The sequence below is a fragment of the Bufo bufo genome, chromosome 6, assembly GCF_905171765.1.
Source record: "Bufo bufo chromosome 6, aBufBuf1.1, whole genome shotgun sequence".
In the NCBI taxonomy this organism is placed as follows: domain Eukaryota; kingdom Metazoa; phylum Chordata; class Amphibia; order Anura; family Bufonidae; genus Bufo; species Bufo bufo.
In genome coordinates this window covers 213,141,219-213,162,128 of record NC_053394.1, presented here as the reverse complement: position 1 = coordinate 213,162,128, position 20,910 = coordinate 213,141,219, and the positions used below count along the sequence as shown (strand labels likewise).

At 42.7% G+C, this 20,910-nt stretch overlaps 1 protein-coding gene across 1 annotated transcript in view; it reads left to right on the top strand.

Annotated features, from left to right (window-relative positions):
• Nucleotides 1-20,910, top strand: part of POLR3A (RNA polymerase III subunit A) — a 213,282-nt gene that overhangs the window by 145,930 nt on the left and 46,442 nt on the right. Inside the window, exons 22-23 of the mRNA XM_040435415.1 lie at nucleotides 16,068-16,154; nucleotides 18,390-18,472. Coding sequence (XP_040291349.1) covers nucleotides 16,068-16,154; nucleotides 18,390-18,472 — 170 coding nt within the window. The remainder of the gene's footprint in view (nucleotides 1-16,067; nucleotides 16,155-18,389; nucleotides 18,473-20,910) is intronic.

Below are 20,910 nucleotides of genomic sequence, written 5' to 3'. Positions count from 1 at the left end.
CCATGTACGTCCACATATGGGGTGTTTCTGCAAACTACTGAATCAGGGCAATAAATATTTAGTTTTGTTTGGCTGTTAACCCTTGCTTTATTACTGGAAAAAAGGATTCAAATGGAAATTTTGCCCAAAAATGGTTGTTTTGGCACCGTTTTTATTTTATATTTTTAACGCTGTTCATCCGAGGGGTTTGGTCAATTGTTGTTTTTATAGGGCAGATTCTTACGGACGCGGCGATACCTTATGTCTACATTTTAAAATGTATTTAGATTTTACACTATATTATCATTTTGGGAACCAAAAAAATTAGTTTTGTTTCTCCATAGCCTGGGAACTACAGTATTTTTTTTTTTTTTTGTTGGGCGACTATCTAATGTAGGGGCATTTTTTGTGGGATGAGATGGCGGTTTTATTGGCACGAATTGGGGGTGCATATCACCTTTTGATCGCTCGCTATTACACTTTTTGTGATGTTAGGTGACAAAAAAATGGCTTTTTTTTTTACACGTTTTTTTTATTTTTTTTAACGCTGTTCATCCGAGGGGGTTGGGTTAAATGTTATTTTTATAGAGACTATTTTTACGGACGCGACGATGCCCAATATGTATGGCTCTCAGACTTTGAAGACACTAAGCAGCAGTGCTCCAGACAAAAAAAAATTACCAGGAGCCATTGGCTCCTAAACTAAAAAATTTGAGAGCCAAATTAAATTTTTTAGTTGCCAAATTTTAAATGCATATAATTAAATAAAAGGACTTTGAGAAGATGAGACGCAGGTGACCGTAGTGAGCCAGCACTACATATAGGAGAAAACAGCACCACATACCTCTCACATCCAGGGACATCTTCTGGGACAAGGTGACTAAAAATGGCGAATTGCGTGGTTTAGAGTTTTTTTTTTTTCTGTTACGGCCTTCACCGAGCGGAAATATTTTTTTTATATTTTAATAGCTCACACTTTTTGGGACGTAGCGATATGTAATATGTTTATTCTTTATTGTTTGTAAATTTTATATGTAAAACTGGGAAGGGGGCCATTTAAACTTTTAGTATTTTTTTTATTTATTTTTTGTTTTTGTTTTTTACTTTTTATTTAATAACCATTTCTTCCCTTAGGGACTAGAACCTGGATCTTTTCATCCCTTGTGCTATTCACCCTGATAGAGATCAGGGTGAATAGGATCTCACACATCTCCCTGTGCTCTGTGCACACAGCAGCAGGGAGCTGAACATGGCAGCCAGGGCTTCAGTAGCGTCCTGGCTGCCATGGTAACGATCTGAGCCCCAGCAGTGTAATCTGCTACTGCCACCAATGAAGGGGATGGGACCCTGTGGCCACCATATAACAATGGGGGGGGTGACTTGTGGCCAGTGATAATCGGGGGGGGGGCGCGCACAGGCTTTGGGGGGGGGCGCACTGCACACCAATGAATGTAATTAAAGAGGACCTTTCATGGGTCCAAAGAATATAAACTTAGTAGCAGGCTGCATAGAGCGGCGCCCAGGGATCTAAGTGCCCTTACTATTATTCCTGGGCGCCGCGCCGTTCGCCCGCTGTGGCCCCTAGTATTTTCAACATTCAGAGCAAGGAGGAGGAGATGCCGGTGTCTCTCCTTCTCCCTGACAGCAGCGCTGTCCAATCAGAGCTCAGAGCCAGGGAGAAAAAAAAACACCTGAGCTCTGATTGGACAGCGCTGCTGTCATGGAGACGGAGAGACACTGGCGTCTCCTCCTCCTTGCTCTGAATGTTGAAAATACCGGGGGCCACAGTGGGCGAATGGAGCGGCACCCAGGAATAATAGTAAGGGCACTTAGATCCCTGGGCACCGCTCTATGCAGCCTGCTAAGTTTATATTCTTTGGACCCATGAAAGGTCCTCTTTAACTCCTTTATACAATTGTCTGCAGCGGTATCACAGACCCGGCACCCGGCCTCAATAACAGGGCATGCGATCTGTGGCACCTGATGGGGTTAATTACCGCGTATCGCATGCCCTGTTATTGAGGCCGGGTGCCGGGTCTGTGATACCGCTGCCTATACTTACGTTTTACATTCATTGGTGGCGCAGTGGCGTCAGCCCCTCCCCCTCCTCCTCCCCTGCTATCTCCCCATTGGTGGTAGTGGCGGCCGCGTCACAGTGGAGAGGGAGGGACTCCTTTCTTCTCTACTGTGCTGCTGAAGAGAACTTAGGCTGCGCAGGATCGCGGCAGTACAGTCGCAAATGGCGACAAGACTAAGTCTTGTTGCCATCTGCAAATTTTAAGGCGCATTGGCCGTTTTGGTCGCCATCTGGAGCCCTGCTAAGCAGGCATCCTCAAACTGCGGCCCTCCAGATGTTGTAAAACTACAGTTCCCACCATGCCCTGCTGATTGCTGTAGGTTGTCTGGGCATGCTGGGAGTTATAGTTTTACAACATCTGGAGGGCCGCAGTTTGAGGATGCCTGCACTAAAACTAATATTTTTTGGGGGGAGGGGGGAAATTGTTTCCGTGTCTCCAAAGTCTGAGAGCCATAGTTTTTTATGCTCTCTAGGGGACTGTTGGGGATTATAAAAATTTAGTACTCCATGGAAGTGTGATGCTCCTTGAAGCAATCGATAACGCAGAGGCCCGGATGATCGGAGCAAGTGTCACATTGAGTGGTGGTGTCCTTCCGTATCCCCCTCTTGTGAGACACACTGCATCTTTTTTGGGTCGATCCGGGCGCCTCCAATTCCCGAGGTACTCTGGCCTGCTCTTTCCCGGTCTGAGAAAATCAGGTCTTTGAGGACTGCCTCATAGAATTGGAGAAATGTCCCTGTGCTGCCAGCGCATCAGGATAGTACAAAAGAGTTGTACAAGGCAACCTGTACCAAGTAGACCGCAACTTTTTTGTACCATGCCCGGGTTTTGCCCATGGCATTATATGGCTTGAGGACTTGATCAGAGAGATGAACTCCTCACATATACCGATTGTAGTCGACGATACAATCGGGCTTGAGGACCGTTGCCGCGGTACCTTGCACAGAGACGGGGGTGGTGCTGTTACCACAGAGACGGGGGTGGTGCTGTTACCACAGAGACGGGGGTGGTGCTGTTACCACAGAGACGGGGGTGGTGCTGTTACCGTGGATTGTGGACAGTACAAGGACATCCCTCTTGTCCTTATACCTGACCAGCAGCAGGTTTCCACTAGTAAGGGCACGGGTCTCACCCCTGGGGATAGGTACCTGGAGGGGGTGGGCAGGGAGGCCGCGTTGATTTTTCCGCACGGTCCCACAAGCAAACGTGGATCTGGCGGCAAGGGACCTGAACAAGGGAATGCTAGTATAAAAGTTATCCACGTAAAGTTGGTAACCCTTATCTAGCAGTGGGTACATAAGGTCCCACACGAGTTTCCCACTAACACCCAGAGTGGGGGGACATTCTGGGGGTTGAATACAGGAATCTCGCCCCTTATACACACAAAATTTGTAAGTGTACCCTGAGGTACTCTCACAAATTTTGTATATCTTCACGCCATACCTCGCCCGCTTAGTGGGAATGTATTGGCGGAAACGGAGTCTCCCCTTGAACGCAACGAGAGACTCATCAACCACCACCTCCCTTCCAGGTACGTAGGCCTGCTCAAATTTGGCCCCGAAGTGATCGATGACCGGCCGTATCTTATACAGACAGTCATGCATTATCTGAATAATGCAGACATTTCCGGATGGCCTCAAACCGGGGGCGTGTCATGACCATACTGTAGAGTGGGGTCTGGTAGAGGACGTCCACACTCCAGTATTGCCTGACACTGGGTTTTTGCACTGGCAAGTGGCAGGGGGGGTCTAGGGTCTCAAAGCAAAAAAACTATAAATTTAGATAAAGTTTTTTGTTTTTTTTCCCTAACTAACTTTTCCCTTCTATTCTTGCCTAACGGTGCCTCTCCCTCACTGACCCTAACCTACCTGGAGGGCGATGGGTGCAGGAGGGTGATGGATGCCGATTAGGGGAGAGAGGAGCACAGGAAGTTTGAATCTCGTGCCTCTCTCCCCTGCACCAATCAGCACCCTGGACAGCGGCCTTCAGCACCATGGCCAGCACCGCCTCTCCAAATCTTCGTACTGCGATTGGTGGTGTGTAATCACGCCACCGATCGCAGTCTTTTTCCGGTTCATTGGGTCACCGGAGACCCGAATGGACCGGAAACGCAGCAAACCGCAGGTCTGAATTGACCTGCGGTTTTCTGCGATCGCCGATACGGGGGGTCACATGACCCCCCCTGGCGTTGACAGGATGCCGGCTAAATGATTTCAGCCGGCATCCTGTACCGATTAACCCACGCAGCGCCGCAATCGCATTTTAAAACGGTACGTCATGGGTCCTTAAGGGTCCTTAAGGACTCGGCAAACATGCCGTACCGGTACGTCATGCGTCTTTAAGGGGTTAAATGTGCCTGGAGTTTTGTAGAATTCATCATCCGGTTTCGTAGGACATTATTCACAATGAAGTGATCATCAGTGTGGGATGTGGCCAAATGATGTCCACTTCTATGCCTTTCTGTGACTCTTCCAGTCTTTGTATCTCTGTTGCAACCTGCTGATGACACTCTAAGCTCAGTGGCCACTTCCGTGTGAGAACATCCTGCTTGAAGCCTCGCAATGACTAGGTACTGTTGATCTATTGTTAGGTGTCGTCAAAATGTGAACAGCATGATGAGGAGGACTGTTTAAATACCAATTCTAATTGAACCATGAAATTTATTGGACGATTCACCTGTTGGGAATTTTCCTGCTAAGCTCTTTGTTAGAGAACAGCAAGTTGTGCAGAAAGTACTGAAACATTGAACAGTTGGACATGCACATTCAAAAGTTTAGAGAAGGTCACATTAAGTTCACTTGTAAAGGGTGGAGTACATTTTAGGTTCATCCTGAAATTTCACCCACAAGCCAAATATCCCTAAATTTTTGTGAGTATATGCCAGAAAGCGGCCATATCCCATTATAGTGAATGGGGATCCGACGATGTGTGATAGATACAGTGAACTTCAGCAGTCTGTTCCTCTGCCGGAGTTCACAATACAGATGTGAACGCTGCCTAACAGACAATATATACAGCCAGATTCTACTACTTCTCTTTGTGGTTTTAGCATCAAAACTGCCTGAGAAAACCTGATCAAAACCCGGAAGTGTTCGAGCAGCCTTAGAATGGATTTACATAAAGTGAGATCACAAGTGCTTACTCTTTTACCATTGAATTGTATGTAAAATCCTTAGATGACTAAGTGATTGTGGAGTACCGGCGATAGGGACCCACATTTTCATCAAAAGTACTGCCAACCAGCAGAGTGCTCCAGGGTGATAGGATTTACAGAGTTTTGGCCAGTGTGTCATTAAATGAAATTTTTAGCTGTATGTATACTGTACAAAAATACACATATACTGTGTGTGTGTATATATGTGTGTGTGTGTATATATATTAGGGCTGCACGATATGGGAATTTTGTGCGATTGCGATTAGGGCCCGAAAAATTGCGATAACTATGTGCGATGCGATATTTTAAGGGAATTGTGCTAGAGGTCTATTTGCTTGGATTTTCCCATATGAGCCGCTGACGCGGCTGGGTATGACATAGTTATGGGGGATCTGTGGATGACGCTGTGTTGTGGGGGATCTGTGCATGACGCTGTGTTGTGGGGGATCTGTGCATGACGCTGTGTTGTGGGGGATCTGTGCATGACGCTGTGTTGTGGGGGATCTGTGCATGACGCTGTGTTGTGGGGGATCTGTGCATGACGCTGTGTTGTGGGGGATCTGTGCATGACGCTGTGTTGTGGGGGATCTGTGCATGACGCTGTGTTGTGGGGGATCTGTGCATGACGCTGTGTTGTGGGGGATCTGTGCATGACGCTGTGTTGTGGGGGATCTGTGCATGACGCTGTGTTGTGGGGGATCTGTGCATGACGCCGTTATGTGGGGGATCTGTGGAGGACGCCGTTATGTGGGGGATCTGTGGAGGACGCTGTTATAGGGGATGTGTGCTATGACACATAGGGCCATGAAGGGGGCCAGCATAAGACATATAGCATCTTATGCTGGTTCCCCTCATGGCCCTATGTGTCCCCTCATGTGTCCTTAACTGCGCACATAACTGGCTTTGTGTTAAGTATTTTACTAGTGTGTGAAACAATCTCTCTCTTATTGATAACAGGTCCAGCCTCTGTACTCACTGTCACTATAAATGCAATGCACTACAGTGAGCGGCAGCGAGCTAGCCGGCCGGCGCGTGACTGACGTCACTTAGTAACGCTCTTCCCACTTCAGGAAGCAGGAGCGTTACTAAGTGACGTCAGTCACGCGCCGGCCCGCTCGCTCGCTGCCGTTAGCTGCAGTGCATTGCATTCATCGTGAAAGTGAGTACAGAGGCTGGACCTGTTATCAATAGGAGAGAGATTGTTTCACACACTAGTAAAATATTTTACACGCAAAGCCAGTTTTGTGCACGGGGCCCCTTCATATATAATCGCGGCATTTTCGGGTCGGCCATATCGCATTTGCCGATTATCGCGATTCGATTATTTTTTCAATTTATCGTGCAGCCCTAATTAATATTAATATATATATATATATATATATCTATATATCCAAATGCGCTGTTTTCATTAGTATCTGGATATTAACATAATATATAAGAAAGCTGCACTATTTTTCATTGTGCTTTAGGCTATATTCAAACAATGGCAATTAAAAACGGACTGTCGATCTTTTTCATGGTTATTCTGCATTTGTTTATCCATTTTTTGGCCATTTAGTTTTTTATAGTCGTTATGCATCTGTTTATCATGGCCGTTTTTAGTGTTTAAAACCAATGAACGTCATTTTTATTTTTATTTTGCTCTTTCAAACCCCCAGAGTGCCCCCTGTTTATCAAATGCACCGCACAGTATCTCCTGTATATAAAATACCCACCAATAGTGAGCCCTGTAAATACAATGCCCCTTGGTAGTGTTCCTCTAATGTAAAAACCCCTCAATAGTGCCGACAGTATAAATAAGCCCCCCCAAATAGCGGCACCAATTTTGTGCGGCCCGGCTCCGGAAATGTGGACCCGCACTTGCGGGTCCCCATTTCCGTTCCCGAAAAAAATAGAACATGTCCTATTCTTGTCCGCAATTGCGGACAAGAATAGGCATATTCTATTAGTGCCGGTGATCTGCGGTCCGCAAAATGCGGAACGCACATTGCAGTGTCCGTGTTTTGCGGATCCGCAAAACTGATTACGGATGTGTGAATGGGGCCTAACAGAGCAATTGGAGCAATGTATGGGGAGTTCTCTGGATCTACTTGAGGACAGGGCTGGTACTAGCTTTCTTAGCGGTTGTCATGTACTAGATTATGTATGCTTTTCATTTTGTACATTAATCATGCAATAGCCCCTTTAAATGAAAAGTGAGAGGGTTTGAGCGATCTGTGAAATGTTTCCCCCCGAGGACACCATGGATTTTTTTTATTCATGTAAATAAAATTTACATTTTATTTTAAATTCCATGGTGCTGGACCTATTGAAAATGTGTTACTGAAGTCCCTTTAAACAAAACCATAAAAGATTCTGTCATTAAAGTTGAAACATTTGGACACTAAGTTAAAAACTATCACAGAAGAGTTGGGATGGACTGATATTTGCAGGATAATGCACCCGAAGTTAAAGAAATATTCATGTTTTTCAAAAACACATAGGAGTTTATCACGGATCGATTTAGTTTTCACTAATGATAAAGGTACACTGGATATTGAACGAGTTAGGTATGGTCAACGCGGGATCTCGGATCACAATCTTATAATTATAAATATAAAAAGGAGGTGGAAAAAAAAAGTGTGTGAATATAAATGTAGGGTGGATAAATATAATGGGTATACATGATGAGGTTTTGCAAGAGATTAGGGAATACTTTGATTATAAATGAGGGTTCAGCGGCAAATAATACTGTCTGGGAGGCTGCAAAGGCCTTCATCAGGGGGATTATCACAAAATACACGATATTATATAAGAAAAGTCTAAGGAAGAAACTACTAGTACTAGAACAAGAGGCGGAAATGTATGGAAAAAAAAAACCAATAGACCCTGAAGAAGTGGATTAAATACTATCAAAGATAACTAAAAATAAGACGCCAGGGATAGATGGCATCCTGTTTGAAGTGTACCCCCAATATAGAGAAATAATGATTCCGAAACTAATAAAGATGTGGACAGCATCGAGAGAGTCGGGTAAATTGCCAGACTCACTGAGGGAAGCCTTAATCACACTTATTTTAAAGCCCGGGAAAGATCCAATGCTATCAGACTCATTTTTATTTGCTATAGCTATGGAACCTTTGGCAGATTTGATTAGGCAAGATAATGATATTGAAGGCTTTAGGTATGGATCTCATGAAGAAAAAATTGCTCTGTATGCAGATATTATGCTGCTTGTAGGCTCCCATGGATCACTTGCTAGGATTTTTGAGATCTTTGAAGAGTACAGCGAATATGCTGGACTCAATATAAATTGGTCTAAGTCTGCATGCGTTCCGATTGATCCCTTGAATGGGTTAATACCGGGTCAATTGGAAATCAAGAGAGTAGACAAACCCGTAAAATATCTAGGGATCCAAACACCTAACTCTAAAGATTATGTTCAGTTAAATGTAATACCTAAAATACAAGAAAGTAGAAGTATGGAAAAAATTATATGTTTCAATGGCAGGCCGAATTTCACTAGTGAAAATGTGCATTTTACCCTCCATTAACTACATCTTATGGAACGCGCCGATAATAATCCCCAAAAAGTTTTTTTTTTTAAATAGCTTCTTTACTGGCGGATTTAATATGGCGTGGCAAAAAAACGCGAATAAGAGCACAAATTATTGTAGACTCGGGAGAAGGAGGGTGGATTATCAGCTCCGGATGTGGAACTATACTTCCTTTCTGGCCACATTAGAAATATGATAATATGGAGCAACTCACAAAGATATAAGAACATGGTGGCAAGTATTAATAAAAAAAAACTGGATAAATGCAGCATTTTTCAAATAGTGGAAGCTGACATTTTGTCACAGCAGCAAATCAGTAAAATACCGCTATTTGGGCTATGGACTAAAATTTATAAAGAGGTAAGAGAATTGTGGCCCCAGACTAGATTACACACAGACACCTTACTGTGGGATAATATACTTCTCACAGAATTGAAACCAATTGAACAGAAAATCTGGTGGAAATATGGAATTTTCAGACTGGGGCAGGTATGGCGGGAGGGAGATAGTCACATACTCGGATCTCAAAAATGAAGGCAGTTTTGGAAATAAGGACTTGAGCCTCTTCTACTTACAACTAAAACAAGCTCTACGAGCGTCATTCGGTAGGGGAACACAAATTGATACCCTCCCACCTCCCCTAGCCAATATTTCTAAATTAAAAACAGGAAAGAAATTGGTGTCCAAGATATATGAAAGTCTGTTATATCAACCAAAAAAAAGTGCAGTTAAGTGCCTAAGGTATAAATGGCAGGATGTTTTGGAGCCTCAACGGGAGGAATTCTGGGAAAGGGTGATGAGGGCCAAAAATGGGGTCTCAAACAATTTCTCTCATAGGATTACTCAATTTAATATAATATATTGCCTATATTACTCCCCTAAAAAGCTGATGCAATATTATAAAACCAAGGAATTTTGCTGCAAAAAATGTGGGCAGTTAGGGGTGGATGATGTGCATATACTATGGATATGTACGAAGATTAAAGAATTTTGGTGGAAGGTGCACGAAATAATACAAGAATATCATGGGTTTAGAGTTCCTTGGGAATTTGAAACTTGCATATTAGGGGAGGCTGGACGGGATAGGGTCTGCTAAGTATCGGGAGATAGCGTCCAAACTTTTATTCCAAGCTAGGAGATGTATCGTAGCACATTGGGGAGACAGTGCGGTCCCTGAGGCCAGAGACTGGGAGAATCAGGCCATATTTTTTTTTTTTTTTTTTGCACAAGCAGTGGGGAGGTGTGGGAATACTATAATTATGTATATTTGTGGATATGCTGTTTAATGTAAAAAATAAATAAAAAAATAGTTGAAACATTTACATTTTTAGATCATTTTTATTATTTTTCACTTTTTGATCCATGACTTACTCATCTTCTCAATTTGAAGTCCCTCACAGATACAGGGTTCAGACGTTATTATGAGGTAACTGAAGCATGGGGTGAAATCTGTTCTCTTGCGTGGAGAAGCTGTGTGCATAGTTTGAACAGTACAATGTGTGGTTTCTCTTGCCTCATGAACATTTGCATGCTGCAAATTAATCTATTCAGTTTTTTCATGTTACATCCACTCTTTGGTCTTTATGTGTACATTTTACCATTTGGATGGAGAGGACTGTTATTAATGCACCAATTTTTTTTTAATTGCAGGAATACATGAAAGTGCAAAGGGAATCTTAATTTTTTATTCTAACCATTGACTACATATTATGGATGCTCTTGATAAGCTACCATATGGTGTCTGTATCAAGTTTGTTATATATGTTTTTATCAATTTTTCCGGTTATATATTTAAAGGCAATCTGTCACTAGATTTCACAATATAAACAGGCATGCATTACATACATCTATTAGGTATGATGAGTCTAGTCAGCATGGCTTTTATAATCCCGTTTGAGAAATTTTCGCTTGTGTCATTGGGCGAACACAGCAGACCATGGGTAAAGCTGCTGCCGCAAGGAGGAGACACTAAGTGAAGAAAGTGTTAGTGTTAGGACAATCCTATTTTAAAGGGTCTAGCTAAAAAATAAAGGAGTTTAGAAGCTGTAATTCCACACTGAAACCACTGCTGGAAGACTGCAGCATATATATATAATAAAAAAAAAAAATTATATATAAAGTTTAAATCAACCTCTTTCCAAATTTTGCATATAAAAAAAATGTGAACAATAAAAAACGTAAACATATTAGGCATAGTCATGTCTGAACCATTAAAATATATATTTTTTTAATTAAACACATGATTCGCCATTTTTAGTCACCATGCCTCCCCCTAAAAAAAATTGAACAGTGGTTAAAAAGTCGAACATACCACAAAAATTGTACCATTAAAAACTACAGTTTGTTCCACAAAAGACGAGCCCTCATACAGCTCTTTACACAGAAATATAAAATGTTATGGCTGTCAAAATATGACGATGCAAAGAGGTGTTTTTTTTTTTTTCAAAGGTTTTTATTTTTTCAAAGTAATAAAACAAAATAAAAACTATACAAGTTTAGCCTCTCCATAATCTTAATGAGCTGCAGAACAAGGATGCAATGTCATTTTTAGCACACAGTGAATGCTGTGATATCAAAACCCAAAAAACCTTGGCGGAATTTTTTTTTTACATTTTTTTTTAACCCCCCAAATAATTTTTTCCTGTTTTCCAATACAAGACATGGTAAATTAAATTGTGACTTTAAAATGTGCATCTGTCCCACAAAAAAAGCCCTCATGGCTGTGAACAGAAAAATAAGTTATGGCTCTTGGAACGTGGGGAGGAATAATCAAAAATGAAAATACCTTCTTTCTTTAAGGGGTTCAAAAAAGCTATGGTGCTTTGAGTACATACTGTACACCTGTAGACTAGGTCGAGGCCCACACATACTTACATGCAAGGCTGTGCTTTCTAGATAGTGTTGGAATTAATTTGGGCTGCTGCCTAGGAACAGACACTTATGCCAAAAGGTTGACTAAGGCCTCTTTCACATGAGCGTGACGGATTAGGTCCCGATTCATTCAGGGTGCGTTCCGTGAAACTCGCACCATTTCGCAAGAAAGTTCAGTCAGTTTTGTCTGCGATTGTGTTCAGTTTTTCCTGTGCAAGTGCAATGCGTTTTGATGCGTTTTTCACGCTCTGGATAAAAAACTGAAGGTTTACAAACAACATCTCCTAGCGACCATTAGTGAAAAACGCATTGCAGCCGCACTTTCGGATGCAATGTGTTTTTCACTGCAGCCCCATTCACTTCTATGGGGCCAGGGCTGCGTGAAAAACGCAGAATATAGAACATGCTGCATTTTTCACGCAAAGCAGAACTGATGCGGGGAAAAACCCGCTCATGCACACAGACCCATTGAAATGTATGGGTCATGATTCAATGCGGGTGCTATGCGTTCACGTCACGCATTGCACCCACGTGGAAAACTCGCTAGTGTGAAAGGGGCCTAAATCTCCATACACTTATGGAGATCCAGTCATGTTTTACACATGCCTCCACCAGGAATTGTGCTTCTCTCTTTGGCACAGAGAATGATGCATGATGGTCACCTGCACTGCAGTGTGGATTATTAACCGCCTAACGCAGGATCGCGTTCCGGAGGCGGCAGCTGCAGGCAGAGTCACGCATATACGCATCATCTCGCGAGACGCGAGATTTCCTGTGAACGCGCGCACAGGATCGGAAGGTGAGCGAGTGGATCTACAGCCTGCCAGCGGCGATCGTTCGCTGGCAGGCTGTAGATGCGATTTTTTTTTTTTTTTAACCCCTAACAGGTATATTAGACGCTGTTTTGATAACAGCGTCTAATATACCTGCTACCTGGTCCTCTGGTGGTCCCTTTTGCTTGGATCGACCACCAGAGGACACAGGCAGCTCAGTAATAAGTAGCACCAAACACCACTACACTATACCCCCCCCCCCCCCCCCCCCCCCCGTCCCCCATCACTTATTAACACCTTATTAACCCCTGATCACCCCATATAGACTCCCTGATCACCCCCCTGTCATTGATCACCCCCCTGTAAGGCTCCATTCAGACATCCGTATGTTTTTTACGGATACATGGATCGGATCCGCAAAACACATACGGATGTCTGAATGGAGCCTTACAGGGGGGTGATCACCCCATATAGACTCCCTGATCACCCCCCTGTCATTGATCACCCCCCCCTGTAAGGCTCCATTCAGACGTCCGTATGTGTTTTGTGGATCCGCAAAACAAAAACATAAGGATGTCTGAATGGAGCCTTACAAGGGGGTGATCACCCCATATACACTCCCTGATCACCCCCCTGTAAGGCTCCATTCAGACATTTTTTTGGCCCAAGTTAGCGGAATTTTTTTTGTTTTTGTTTTTTTTGTTTTTGTTTTTTTTTTCTTACAAAGTCTCATATTCCACTAACTTGTGTCAAAAAATAAGATCTCACATGAACTCACCATACCCCTCACGGAATCCAAATGCGTAAAATTTTTTAGACATTTATATTCCAGACTTCTTCTCACGCTTTAGAGCCCCTAAAATGCCAGGGCAGTATAAATACCCCACATGTGACCCCATTTCGAAAAGAAGACACCCCAAGGTATTCCGTGAGGGGGATATTGAGTCCATGAAAGATTGAAATTTTTGTCCCAAGTTAGGGCTCTTTCACACCTGCGTTCTTGTCTTCCGGCATAGAGTTCAGTCGTCGGGGCTCTATGCCGGAAGAATCCTGATCAGGATTATCCTAATGCATTCTGAATGGAGAGAAATCCGTTCAGGATGCATCAGGATGTCTTCAGTTCCGGAACGGAACGTTTTTTGGCCGGAGAAAATACCGCAGCATGCTGCGCTTTTTGCTCCGGCCAAAAATCCGGAACACTTGCCGCAAGGCCGGATCCGGAATTAATGCCCATTGAAAGGCATTGATCCGGATCCGGCCTTAAGCTAAACGTCGTTTCGGCGCATTGCCGGAGCCGACATTTAGCTTTTTCAGAGTGGTTACCATGGCTGCCGGGACGCTAAAGTCCTGGCAGCCATGGTAAAGGGGAGCGGGGGAGCAGTATACTTACCGTCCGTGCGGCTCCCCGGGCGCTCCAGAGTGACGTCAGGGCGCCCCAAGCGCATGGATCATGTGATCACATGGATCACGTCATCCATGCGCATGGCGCGCTCTGACGTCATTCTGGAGCGCCCCGGGAGCCGCACGGACTGTAAGTATACCGCTCCCCCGCTCCCCGCTCCCCGCTCCTACTATGGCAACCAGGACTTTAATAGCGTCCTGGGTGCCATAGTAACACTGAAAGCATTTGGAAGACGGTTCCGTCTTCAAATGCTTTCAGTACACTTGCGTTTTTCCGGATCCGGAGTGTAATTCCGGCAAGTGGAGTACTCGCCGGATCCGGACAACGCAAGTGTGAAAGAGGCCTTAGCGGAAAGGGAGACTTTGTGAGAAAAAATAAATAAATAATCAATTTCCGCTAACTTGTGCCAAAAAAAAAAAAATTGTATGAACTCGCCATGCCCCTGATTGAATACCTGGGGGTGTCTTCTTTCCAAAATGGGGTCACATGTGGGGTATTTATACTGCCTTGGCATTTTAGGGGCCCTAAAGCGTGAGAAGTCTGGGATCCAAATGTCTAAAAATGCCCTCCTAAAAGGAATTTGGGCCCCTTTGCGCATCTAGGCTGCAAAAAAGTGTCACACATGTGGTATCTCCGTACTCAGGAGAAGTTGGGCAATGTGTTTTGGGGTGTCATTTTACATATACCCATGCTGGGTGAGATAAATATCTTGGTCAAATGCCAACTTTGTATAAAAAAAAATGGGAAAAGTTGTCTTTTGCCGAGATATTTCTCTCACCCAGCATGGGTATATGTAAAATGACACCCCAAAACACATTGCCCAACTTCTCCTGAGTACGGCGATACCAGATGTGTGACACTTTTTTGCAGCCTAGGTGGGCAAAGGGGCCCACATTCCAAAGAGCACCTTTAGGATTTCACAGGTCATTTTTTACACATTTTGATTTCAAACTACTTCCCACACATTAGGGCCCCTAAATTGCCAGGGCAGTATAACTACCCCACAAGTGACCCCATTTTGGAAAGAAGACACCCCAAGGTATTTCGTGATGGGCATAGTGAGTTCATGGAAGTTTTTATTTTTTGTCACAAGTTAGTGGAATATGAGAGGAAAAATAAAAATCATAATTTTCCGCTAACTTGTGACAAAAAATAAAAAGTTCTATGAACTCACTATGCCCATCAGCGAATACCTTAGGGTGTCTACTTTCCGAAATGGGGTCATTCGTGGGGTTTTTCTACGGTCTGGGCATTGTAGAACCTCAGGAAACATGACAGGTGCTCAGAAAGTCAGAGCTGCTTCAAAAAGCGGAAATTTACATTTTTGTACCATAGTTTGTAAACGCTATAGCTTTTACCCAAACCATTTTTTTATTTTTATCAAAGACATGTAGAATAATAAATTTCGAGATAAATTTATATATGGATGTCGTTTTTTTTAAAATATTTTACAACTGAAAGTGAAAAATGCAATTTTTTTGCAAAAAAATCGGTAAATTTAGATTAATAACAAAAAAAGTTAAAATGTCAGCAGCAATGAAATACCACGAAATGAAAGAGCTATTCGTGAGAAGAAAAGGAGGTAAAATTCATTTGGGTGGTAAGTTGCATGACCGAGCAATAAACGGTGAAAGTAGTGTAGGTCAGAAGTGTAAAAAGTGGCCTGGTCATTAAGGGTGTTTAAGCTAGGGGAGCTGAGGTGGTTAAAGGGAACCTGTCACCAGTTTTATGGTGTCCTAACTAAGGGCAACATAAATAAGTGACTGATTCTCTTAGCACAATGCTGGGTCACTTTCTTTAATTGACCCAGTCAATCTGCCAACATCTTGTATTGAAAATCTCCAGCTGATAATGATGAGTCCTGAATATTTATGAGCTCCTGACTCTCCCCGCCTACCTGCTGCTCATTGACAGTTATTTTCCATATGAATCAGCAGCAGGTGGGCAGGGGAGTGGCTATATCGCTGAATTAAATAAACGCTGGTATCAAATCAGCTCATTAGCATGCGGCATGTGGCATCTTTGTGTGTATATTATGAGGTAACCATCTGTCACACCAGTAAGTGAATACATCTAAGGTACTTTTTAGTAGTTAATGATTGTATATAATTAGTTAGATTATAATCAAATATCCACATGACAGGTTCCCTTTAAGTACTTATTTTGTATCTTAATTCAGCAATTTGGTAACTACTTTTGCAGTTTTAATTTGCAGATATGATATCTTATTATTTTTTCATGTCAGTTTGGTTTTTCTTTTACTTTTTCTTACAGGAAATTAGGAAGTTTGTGAAGGCAGTTTCAGAACGCATCAAGAAAACCAGAGATAAATATGGCATAAATGACAATGGCACTACAGAGGTAATATGTGTATTTATCTAGGGATGTTTTAGAAAATCCTGTTTAAGGGCTCGTGCACACGAGTGTGTGTGCCCCATGCTGTGGTCTGCAATGCAAGGGCACTGTCTGCGTGCACGCAGTTTGCGGATAGGGACGACCCATTGATTTGAATGGGTCTGCAATCCGCAAAAAAAAGACATGTTCTTATTTTATTTTTTTTGCAGTGCTGTCCGTCTCTCTGTTTTGCACCACTCCGTATCTTGAAGATTGTGGACCCAGGTCAATGCCTGTAAATATTGCGGACCCGCTGTTTGCCGTCTGCAATATGGGCACACGCTCGCACGCACATGCATGAGCCACATTTTATTGTAGGGTTGTCATATCTGTAACCAAGGAATTTCAGAGAAAATTATATAAAAAAAAAAGAAAAGTATCAGGTATTTCAGAGAGGCAAGACCAGCGCAGTTCATAGATTTGGTGGTATTACTACTACTACTTATTAAAGCGCCATTCATTCCATGGCGCTGTACATATAATAAGGGGTATACATACATAATGCGAATAATTGCACTAAGCATGAACAAGATGAGTTAGACTGGTACAGAAGGATCGAGGGCCCGCCCTACCCGTGAGGGCTTACAATTTACGTATGCATTATGATGTTTATAATCTGTCCATTTAGAGCACCGTCTTATTTAGCAGCACAGTACAGATATTGTTCACGTCAGTCTCCGCCGTCTTTGAGACGGACTATCTTAATGTCCCTTTACATTGTTCAATCAAGCAGACGATCACCTGCTCATCAGTATGGGGAGGAGCGATGGCTAAGGCCAATCCTTGTCCCCATACAGAATCGTTCTTTGCCAGCAGCAGAGTGTGTTTAGATGGCACAATTTGCTGCCAGCGAACTATGATTTTGGTGACTGCACGAACTATCATATTACACCATTACTGAGCGTTTCACTTTGGGTAATCAGCAGCACCTTTAAACGTACGAACGCTTGTTGGTGATTATCTGGATGATGTATAAAGGGACCTTAAGGCCCCTTCACACGGGCGAGTATTCCGCGCGGATGCGATGCGTGAGTTGAACGCATTGCACCCGCACTGAATCCTGACCCATTCATTTCTATGGGGCTGTGCACGCGTGAAAATCGCAGCATTCTCCTCTTTGTGTGTTTTTCACGTAACGCAGGCGCCATAGAAATTAATGGGGTTGCGTGAAAATCGCAAGCATCCGCAAGCAAGTGCGGATGCAGTGCGATTTTCACGCACGGTTGCTAGGAGACGATCGGGGTGGAGACCCGATCATTATTATTTTCCCTTATAACATGGTTATAAGGGAAAATAATAGCATTCTGAATACAGAATGCATAGTACAATAGCGCTGGAGGAGTTAAAAAAAAAGATAAAAATTAATTTAACTCACCTTAATCCACTTGATCGCGCAGCCCGACTTCTCTTCTGTTTTCTTCTTTGCTGTGTGCAGGAAAAGCACCTGTGGTGAGGTCACTCCGGTCATCACTTGATCCATCACCATGGTAAAAGATCATGTGACGGACCATGTGATGACCGGAGTGACATCACCACGGGTCCTTTTCCTGCACACAGCAAAGAAGAAGACAGAAGAGAAGCCGGGATGCGCGAGCAAGTGGATTAAGGTGAGTTAATTTTTATTTTATTTTTTTAACCCCTCCAGCGCTATTGTACTATGCATTCTGTATTCAGAATGCTATTATTTTCCCTTTATAACCATGTTATAAGGGAAAATAATACCATCTACAGAACACCGATCCCAAGCCCAAACTTCTGTGAAAAAGTTCGGGTTTGGGTACCAAACATGCCGATTTTTCTCACGCGAGTGCCCGCAACGCACCCGCACCTTTTCCCGCAACGCCCGTGTGAAAGAGGCCTAAGTCATACACACTGGCCAGTTTCATAACCAATTAATCTAAGTTTTTTGAGTAAGGGAGAAGATGCTAACTCAAAAAATTATTTCCAGACAGATCTCAGAAATCCAGTGAAAATACCATTGTTGCTTTGATTACAGAATATGATCAGTAACAGACATAAGTCAAGTGCCTATCTTTATACCAATTATACTGAACACAAGACGTGTTTTATTTATATTGGCTCTAAGAAAAAAAAAAGTTCTTGATTGCAACAAAAATATTGAGAAACCTAACTTGGTCTTCTGCTTGGATGGTACTATTAGGCTTTTATACTGTAAGCACTATTTTTCTATTTCATGCACAGCCACGTGTTTTGTACCAACTGGACAGGATTACACCATCTCAGCTGGAAAAATTTTTGGAGACTTGTCGTGATAAGTACATGAGGTATGAAAATAATGGCTGTTAACCTACTTGATATCATAACCAAACTTTTTGGATTTCATATATAGACAGTCATCTATCTCTGTCACAATCTACTAGTTACAAAATGCCCTTATTTAGTTGCAGATATACTGACCTCCAGGTATAGCAACCATTTAAGTGGGCCAGTATCAGTTGTCACCATTGAATTCAGTTACTTGGATGAGATCATTCACTGATTGTAAACAACCATTTTGCCTGTATGTTCAGTTTCGGAGGACAAAGTTAATTCTGAGGACAAAGCTGATATTGCACCACCTCCTGAGGTCTATTTCAAAATGGCCACTGCCGCATATCCAAAAAATGGAAGAATCATGAGTAAAAAGAAAATAATTAACCACCATTGGTTAGAGCTATTATTTCTGTAGTTCCAGTATAAGACCAATTTGCCATTAGGGGTAGAAAAACTCTTAGAAATGGAAATGTAAAGGGAATTTAAAAATGACCTCTTTAAATCATGTTTTTATTTTTTTTGAATTTTCTATGTCACTATATTAACCACTTATTAAGCACCTATTTCATATCAGCAAACAGTAAACATCACGATCTGCCGGTGACCAGCTGGAGCGGTCTAGGCTGTATTACACGCTTGTAGCACTCTGCTACAAGCGTGTATTACATTGAAGAAGCTGAAAGCCAGCAGGGAGCGCTTTTTCTTATGTAAGAGCGCCACTTGCTGGCTTTAAAATGAAATGTCAGCCTGCAGGCTGGGAATTAACTTCTTCCTGCTTTGACTGTGGCAGAAAGGGGTAATTCACTTAAAAAAATAAATAAAAATAAATTAAATAATTCATAAAAAAAAAAAGTAAGATATATAGCAATAGTTTCTAGTATTAGCAATAGTAATTATACTACGTACACACCCATACAAACATTCTGCCCCTTTTTCGTTTATAAAAAAGTTAAATAAAAAATATATTATATTTATATATTTATTAGTTTTAGCAACAGTATAGTGGAATTTGTATGTGTAAAATATACAAACATACACACATTTGTTTATTTTAAAAATCGAGTTTTTGTTTTAGCTATATTTTGTATAGCAGGTTTATTTATTTATTTTTTTGCGTAAAATATACAAACGCATGCAAAAATTTAAAAAAGAAAAAAAAAAACTTAAAATGTCCAAATTTCCCCAGGATAAATACCTTAGGCGAACAACATAAAAAAAAAGTCAGTTTGAAGGGGCTTGTAGCGTTTTGGCGCTGTACAAGAGTTTTCTGGCAGTATGGGGCGTATAACCAGCAATAGAACAATAGGCCGCCAAAATGCACTCCAGTCTTTTGAAGTCTTGCAGCGGCGGCCAAGCCAGTAGATAAATTACATAAATAGCGTCCATTTTCAGGGTAAAAGCGTACGGGAATGGTTTCAGAAATGTTTTGTCTTTAACCTGTTGCGGACACATGACGTACCGTTACGGCATGATGTCCTGGTACTTAAGGACACATGACGTACCGGTACGTCATGTGTAGTTCCGATCACCGGCGGGTGGTGGTCGGTACAAGGTGCGTACTCGAATCAATTCATCCCTGCAGTTTGCGACTTTTACAGGTTGCTGCGGCGGCTGTCGGCCGTGCCAATCGGGTCCCCGTGCGGCTGTAAGGGGGACCCCATGGCATGGAAGGCAGCGCGATGCCTTCCTTAGGCATCGGCGCTGCCTTCCGGTGACGAGCCTGTGAGATCCAGCCCCCTGGATCTCACAGGCAGGAACCTGTTTGAGTAATACACACTATTACTCATACAGCTAATGCATTCCAATACAGAAGTATTGGAATGCATTGTAAAAGGGATTAGACCCCCAAAAGTTGAAGTCCCAAAAGTGGGACAAAAAATAGTGAAAAAAACCAAAAATTTCATTTTCCCCAAATAAAGTGAAAAAAAAAAATAATTGGTGAAAATTAGGGGGGGGGAAGGAATAGACATATTAGGTATCGCCGCGTCCGTATCGACCGGCTCTATGAACATATCACATGACCTAACCCCTCAGATGAACACCATAAAAAATTTAAACTGCTAAATAAACTATTTTTTCTCGCCCAATTCCTTGGGGGACACAGGAAACCTTGGGTATAGCTCATCTCCATAGGAGGCGTGACACTAAGTGAAAGACTGTTAAGCCCCTCCTCCAGCAGCTATACCCTCAGCCTGGAGCGAGCGACTACCAGTTTTTTGCTTAGTGTCAAGGAGGCAAGACACTCTCTGCACTGCAGAGCTGTCTTTGCTAAAGATTTTATTTTTTCTCTTTTTATTATTTTCAACTTTTTTCCTTTTTTCAACAGGGACAACAGAGTCGCAAAGACCTCTCTGTTTTCCCGGGGTTGAGCAGCGCCAGTGCCGGCTATCCGCACTGCTGCCTCCCCCACAGAAGAAAAGGAGGACCAGGGCAGCCCAGCTCCCCTGCA